Source organism: Anopheles darlingi, chromosome 2 (genome assembly GCF_943734745.1).
Source record: "Anopheles darlingi chromosome 2, idAnoDarlMG_H_01, whole genome shotgun sequence".
Classification (NCBI taxonomy): Eukaryota; Metazoa; Arthropoda; class Insecta; order Diptera; family Culicidae; genus Anopheles; species Anopheles darlingi.
Window position 1 is genome coordinate 55,716,796 of NC_064874.1, and position 7,928 is coordinate 55,724,723.

The following is a 7,928-nucleotide window of genomic DNA, read 5'->3' on the forward strand; positions in this document are numbered from 1 at the left end:
CTTCTACGCAACCTACAAACATGGCTTTCCTTTCCTGAGATTACGTATCCCTGAGGTTGTTTCATGTATACCTCCTCTTCTATATCACCGTAGATACGCTGTCTTTATATCTAACTGCTTCAGAACTAAGTTATCCCTTCCTGCTATTGTTAACAAAGTGTTAAGTGACGGGTAACGGGTGCGAACACTTCGTCATAGTCTATCCCATATTTCTGCACATGGGCCTGTGCCACTATACGTGCTTTATGACGGATCACTTCCCCTTTTCCTTTTGTCTTTTCCTTAAACACCCATCGGCACCCCACTACCTTCTTTCCTGGTGGAAGGTGTGTCAACTCCCAGGTTCCGTTCTTCGTGTGAGAGTTGATTTCCTCATCCATGGCCGCTCTCCATGGTGATGATTCTGCCGACTCTAACGCTTCTTCCAATGTCTTTGGTTCCATCACGTTCGCGGACAAACCTACAATGTAATCTAGAAGCCTTTTCGGAGGGTTACGTTCTGATCTCACGGCTTGCAGTTGATTCTTGAAGTACTCGTGTCTCGCTTCCGCTCGCTTCCTCTAACGCCGGTTCTGCTTTCACTAATTCGGTTTCCTGGAGCAGTTTCGTTTTAATGAAATCGCCTGTTATCTCCAGTCCCATCACCATCGGTCTATACTCGTCAGGTAGACCGGCCAACAACAACATTCCTATCCATTTATCGGTTAACGGGAAACCTATCCCAATTACCTGGTGTGCGGTTTCAATCCTGCGGGTTACGTACGCTTCCATGGAAGCGCAATTAGCTAGATTTGTGGTTATCAATTTATGTAACAGCGACCACTGCTGCGTCAGACCACTATCTTCGAAAGTGTTTGATAACTTTTTCCAAACTTCTGCCGCTGTTTTTACATCTCCAATGTGGATGTAATTCACCGGATCTATCAGTAGGATTATTTTTCCTCTTGCGATACGATCCTTTCGCGGGTTTACTTCAGCCGGTGTTCCATCCTCTTTCGGGGTTGGTTCTATCGCTTCCCAGAGGTCTTCCACTTCAAGGTATGTGCGTACGGCGAATTTCCACGTACGCCAATTTTCTCTGCCTTTCAGCCTCTCGATCGCTGGCATCCCTTGAGTGTTGGTTCGCCCGAAAACACCCACTGCTTCGTTTACACCGCTTTGTAACGCCATCACTTCACACACGTTTCTTTGTTCCGATATTCGTTCTTACGCTTGCACTTGCACTTGCACTTGTACTTGATCTGTCCCTTGTTCCAGCACTTGTTCCGGCACTTGTTCTGGCACTTGTTCTCGTGCTGTTTCCAGATCTTGCTGTTGCTTCTTAGCTGTGTGTGACTCTGGGTCTGGGCCCATAACCTGTTAGCTGAGTGGGGTATTACGCAGGGATCGTGAACACTCGTGTGCGCTTCGCGATGGATCTTTTGGCGAACTGCCGTTTCTTTATTTGTCGTCTGTCAATACACGATAATATAATTCCGTGGTTATTATAGAATGCTATCGGTTGCCATAATTCCAACAGAAAGCATTGACAATTGCTCAGTATTTAGTAGCCTTTGTTTTTTTATAACGGCTGCACATCTTCGTGGCATCGAATCCACTAAGTTTTGGCAGCAGCTTGTTGGTATTTGGTACCATGCTGCCTTTACTGTGGCCCATAACTGCTCAGAATCTTTTGGCATTGCTTTATGCACAGCCCTTTTTATGTCCGTCCATAAATGTTCGATCGGATCGAGATCGGGGGATTGTGCGGGCCATTCCATTACGTCAATTTTTCTTTCTTGAAACCAAGCTTTTGCACGTCTGCTGGTGTGCTTGGGGTCATTGTCTTGTTGGAAGACCCATTTTAGCGGCAATTCATTTTCCGCATATGGTAGCATGATATTTTGTAAGATATCGACATATCCAACAGCATTCGTGATGCCTTCGATACGGTGAATGTGACCTACACCGCTGTATGAGAAACAGCCCCATACCATAACCTTGGCTCCTCCAAATTTAACTTTTACAGTAAATTTGGGGTTCGTTCTAGTATTTGGGGGACGTCTCACAAACTTTCGCTGTCCCCCAGATCCAAACAACTCCACTTTGCTCTCATCAGTCCAAAGAATATTCCTCCATTTGGTAAGTGGCCAATTGACCCGGGACTTGGCAAACATTATTCGATTTTGAATGTGTCTTGGTTTAAGCAAAGGTACTTTCCTCGGCACTCTGGCGTACAAATTTACTTCCCGCAAACGTTTCCTTATCGTTGATGTGCTGATAGACAAGTTCAGTTCTTTTTCAATGCCAAAGAACTAATTTGTGCCTTTTCTTCACCGTTCGGGTTATCTCGCGATCAGTTTGTGCGCTTGTTGCGCGCCTTTTTCCACGACTTTCGGGTGTGGAATTCCATTTCAGTGGAGTTGCTATTTTCTTCGCAGAGCAGCACATAATATCCTGCACTTCCCGATACATCTTTCCTGCCGATATTAATCGTTTTATTGCATTTCGGTCTTCAACCGTGCAACGCTTTGAACATTCGATTCGATTTGAACGATTTTTGAATTCAAGCGATTTCCGCGGAATGAAAGCTTTGTTCTTTCGAACAGTGCCGAATAGGGTAATCTTATTTCGTAAAAGTTCAAATTGTACGTGGTGAAGAAATTATGGTAAAAAACCAATATATACACTTATGTTGTTTGTTCTTACGGGTTTGTTTTAAAAAAAAAGGAATTTATTAAAACTACTAGATGTTTACAGAGATGTTCACTGTTTGAGCGGTGGCGAAGAACTGAGCTGAGCTGATTTTGTCCCTGACTCTATTTATACTTTCCCTAACCTTGACGTCATCGTCCTATCCGATGATCTAATTCTTATCCGCGGGAATTCAGGAAGTCAGCATGATCGGGTTACGTCTGCGATGCTTCCGTCACTCGATCATAAATGTGGCTGGTTTCGCGTCACCCAGGATGATTCATCGGACGCGAATCTGGTACATCGCGTCTAGGCTGGATTCGTCTGAAGATCGTCGGATGCAAAACTGCTGTGTGGCGTCTAGACGGTCTTCTTGGTCGTTGTTGGTGGCGATCGTTGGAACTGCTACCGTGAAGCGACTATGTCCGTGACTTCGGTTCGTCTGAAGATCGTTGGATGCGAAACTGCTGTGTAGCGTCTAGACGATCTTCTTGGTCGTTGTTGGTGGTGATCGTTAAAGCTGCTGCCGTGAAGCGACTATGTCCGTAACTTCCCCCTCCTTAGGTTGAGCCGTCTCGGGTCAGATTAGGTTGTACTCTGATGGTGATTTTTCTTTGGATTTGCCCAATTTTTGTTACCATACACCATGCGATTGAAAGGATTAAAATAAAGATTACGATTCCACTAGTAATATTGTGCAAAATCAAATGTTGATTGGTGCTTTCGATCTGATTGATTTTTTCTCGGTTGACAATATGCAATCTTGTAAGATTCTGAATATCGTTTAAACGAAATTCCGTTTCCTCAATGTGGACTGCGTTGAGAGGAATAATGTCGGGTTTTGCTGTGTATTGCATTTGTTTTTCCTCGAACTTTTGTTCATTCACGAAGATTGTACAGTTTCGAAAGTAAAGGAAAAACGTTCCGATGAGATTTCGAGAACCATAACCGCAAGTGTTATTGATGGTTACGGATTTGGCATTTTTGATGAGTATTCCATAGTTGGCTATTCGCATTATTTCTGTAATATCTGAATGTTGCGTGAAAGCACAATTACTCGGTTCTGCTTTTAGCAGTGTGTGTTCACACTCATTGTCAGTTACATTTTGAATTTCGTTTGCTTTAACAATGAAGTAATCTTCCAGTGCAATGTAATTATTTGTTAAGTACGTCTCTTTGTCGTTTATTATGGCGTACTTTTTGTTTATGTTGAGAATTTTGTTTTGATGTGGAATCGGTTCAATTTGGATCACAGTATTATTTCCGTGTCTGAATTTTGGAATTTTTATGAGCAGTATTATTTTGTGGTTATTTTGTACTGTTTTTGTTTCCAAGAATTCATAGGCTTCTATATTCGATGTAATCTTTACTCCTTCATCGCTAAGTATGTTAAGTACAAAATTGATTTCTCGGGGCTGCAGTAATGCTTTATGGATAATTCCGAGTTTCGCCAGTTGTGTGGATTCGAATATAACGTCTAGTTGGTTTCGAACGTTGTCCAATGTGAAGATGACGTCGTGTAAGTGTAGTCTCCTGTTGATCACTTTTTGACTGTCTAAGCTAAGGCCTGCCTTTTTTATGACATTATGAAATTCAATTGCCTGTTTGTGCGCTATCTCTGTTAGATTATTTATTCGTTGCTCGAATACACTGTTGATTTTAATTTGAGCGTTATTATCTGTTATCAAAATGTTATTGGCTTTTCTAATCTGTTCTAACTGGCTATTGATGACGTCATAATCATTTTGATCGAGGTTCCCTGTTATGTCTTTTATTATACTTCCTAGGAACTCTATAGACCGCTTTGAGATTTTCTTGTTTTCAAAATTTTCCATCATGGAAATTGCTTGTTCATATTTGTGTTTCAGGATTGCTTGAACCTGGACAAGGCTATTGTATTCTTCGAATTTGTTTCCTTTTATAGAATTCGTTGAGGTAATAAATGTGTCAAGTGTGTTGACAATTTTGCCGTATTCTTTGAGGATAGCTTCGAATTTGTTTAAATTGAACTCATGTAGTATAATATGATAATCCTCAATTATTAGTGCTTTTCCCAATTTTAAAGCAAATAAATTGGTATTATTTAGATCATACATATAAAATTGAGTTGCTGACACAAAATAGATTAAATACGTAAAAACGGGGAGTAAGATCATCTTTCTGTAAAAGAATAATAGTAAAATGGAATGATATTAGTTTTTGTTATTTCCTTTTTCTCTTAAGTTTGGATTTATGGATTTTTCTTCCGTTCTCATCTATAATATTAGTTTGCTTATTTTCGGCAACTGTAATTTCTCGATATCTTTCTTGATGCTTTAAGTTGTTTCTTTTTCTTTCGAAAGCGACATCTTCAGAAAGAAATTGTTCTGGTTCTTCCCTGGATTCATTAAGTTTTTCTAAATCTTTTGCTTTCTTTATTTTTTGTTTCTCACAGAATTGTTTATAAAATTCTTCCTTTTGCCTAATTCTTTCATCAAGGTCTTCTGGGATTGGATCTTCGTTTCGAACTCCAAAAAATAGTTCTTTAGGAGTTAATTTGGTTTGAGAGTGAATGCTATCATTGTAAATAGCGACGGATAGATTGATTTTTGCTTTATCTGAAAGATGTTTTGTAGATTCTTTATTGGTGATAATGTTATGTAATTCTCTTATTGTTCTATGAACAATTTCTACGGTTCCATTGGAAGAGGACTGCCCTACGCTTGTATAGTGATATTCTATGTCATGTTCTTCGAGAAATTCTTTTACAGTTGTCGAAGTAAAAGATGCTTCTTGATCCATTATGAGAAGGGAAGGCTTTCCAATGTTTGCCATGTAAAAAGTCAGTGCTTTGATAATATGCACTGTGTTACGAGTGATTATGGGGATAGCTGTTGCTAGCCGGGAAAATTTATCGCAGAGGGTTAAAAAATGGTTGTTGCTGATAATGAAGATGTCCATATGAACGATTTCCAACGGTCTCGTTGGTGTTGCCGTCAGTTCATATTTTTGTTTGTATGGTCGTCTTTCATATTTAGCCTTTTGACATAGTTTACACATGTTGATAAACTTTGTGACCTTGTTCTTCATACCTGGAAAGAAATATTTTCTAGAAATATGGAGTTTAGTTTCATTAATACCTCTGTGGTTAGCGTTGTGTTGTCTTTCGATAATAGAATCTTGTTCCAATTCATCGGTGATATCTACTAGGATTTTCTCTGTCCAGAATATTTTGAATGTTTTTGCTCTAGCGAAGAAATTTTTGTAAAGCGTTTGAAGATTTAACAGGGTATGCCGATCGCAAAACAAACCGTTAACGCAGTTTGGTGAGGCATATTCCTTTAGAATGTTAATCAAAACACCTGGGCTGAACACTTGTTTACCAATGATGACTCTATGATAATTTTTAAACATTGTTACAGCTTGAGTTCTGTCTTGATCGGTGATTTTCAAAACTATTTGGTTTTTGAATTCGTTTAACGCTTTTTCTGTGGATGGGATAAAGTCATTGTCATCCGTATCTGCTGAGTGTTGTGTCATGTCTGAATCATTTACGTGTATTTCTGCCGTATGTAATGTTTCAGGTTCTATTCTCGAAAGTGCGTCTGCATTTCTATTTAGAGTACCTTTTTTATAGGTGATATCGAATTCATACTCTTCTAATTCTAATTTCATGTTTAGTAACTTTCGATTCAGGTCTTTTTTCTGTCTTAGCCAAACTAGTGCTTTATGATCGGTTCGTAATTGAAATTTGGTGCCATAGACGTATGGCCTAAAATGTTTTATTGCCCAAACAATGGCTGCAAGTTCTTTTTCGGTAGCTGACCAATTGCATTCGGTATCATTAAGAGTCCGTGATGCGTATGCAATAGGATGCTCTCTTCCATCTTCAAATTTTTGTGATAGAACTGCGCCCAGTGCAAAGTCACTTGCATCTGTTTCTAGAATGAATTGTTTATCAAAATCAGGGTAACGTAATATCGGATCTGATGTCAGCAATTGTTTACAATCGTTGAAACAGTTCTTAAATTCGTCGTTATGGATAATTTTTGAGTCTTTCTTTAAGCATCTTGTTAATGGTTTGGTTAGTTTTGCAAAATCCTTTATAAATTTTCTGTAGTAACCAATTAGTCCGAGAAACCCTTTGATTTGTTTGGTGGTTTTGGGCAGAGGCCAGTTTAAAAATTTTTCAATTTTATTAGGATTTGGCTTAACACCATCTTCTGTAACTATGTGACCTAAGAATTCACACTGTTTTTGTAAAAATTCACATTTATCCAACTGTACTTTAAGATTAGCTTGGGTTAGTCTTTGTAACACTTTATTTAAATTATCGAGGTGTTGTTGTAACGAGTTTCCGAAGATGATAATATCATCAAGATAAACTAAACATCGTTTGCCTATTAAGTCACTTAAAATACAATTCATCGCACGTTGGAATGTCGCTGGTGCGTTTTTCAGTCCGAAAGGCATTCGAATGAACTCGAAATGACCTTTGTCAGTGCTAAATGCTGTCTTTGGTCTATCTTTGGGATCGACTTCGATTTGGTGAAATCCTGATTTGAGATCAAGTGTTGTGAAGTAAACGCTCCTTCCCAGTTTGTCTAAAATTTCTTCCATATTTGGAATTGGAAATTTATCATCAATTGTTTTCTCATTTAATTTGCGATAGTCTACAACGATTCTCCATTTCTTTTCTCCGCTAGCATCACTTTTTTTTGGCACTATCCAAATAGGGGATGTCCAGGGTGAAATTGAGTGTTGTATGATTCCGTCAACAAGCATCTCATTAATTTGTTTTTCTACTTCAGGTTTATGAATATGCGGATAACGATATGTTTTAGTATGGATTGGAATCTCATCCACTGTTTTAATAGCATGTTTGGTTGAAGTTGTGCAGGAGAGCTTTTCTTCTGGCTTTTGTATGATTCTTGAGTTGTTTTTAATTATTTCAAGTAGTTTGACTCTCTCTTCGTAATTTAAATGCTTAGTACGAATTAGCTTTTCTAAATCGTTATCTTTTATTGATTGTTTTGTTACATTTTGATTAGTTGAAGAGGAGAAATTAATTTCGATGAACTCATTAATTTTTTGTGTTTTAATTGGTTCAATCCAATTTAGTGCAATTTCTTCCCCATGGTTCATAGCTATTGACGTAATGAATCCGTCTTTTGCTGTATAGACACCTGAAGGTACAATAATGTCTGCGAGTTTTAACTTTCGTCGTAATACTACATCACCATTCTGTTCATATACTGGAATTTTTATGATTTTTG

The 7,928-nt window shown here is 38.6% G+C and overlaps 1 protein-coding gene across 1 annotated transcript; it reads right to left on the reverse strand.

Annotated features, from left to right (window-relative positions):
* Window positions 1-281: 281 nt before the first annotated feature.
* LOC125952234 (uncharacterized) lies at window positions 282-1,151 on the reverse strand. Its single transcript, XM_049681585.1, has one exon. It carries the CDS (start codon window positions 1,105-1,107, stop codon window positions 493-495), a length of 615 nt encoding a protein of 204 aa, XP_049537542.1. The 5' UTR covers window positions 1,108-1,151; the 3' UTR covers window positions 282-492.
* Window positions 1,152-7,928: the final 6,777 nt, after the last annotated feature.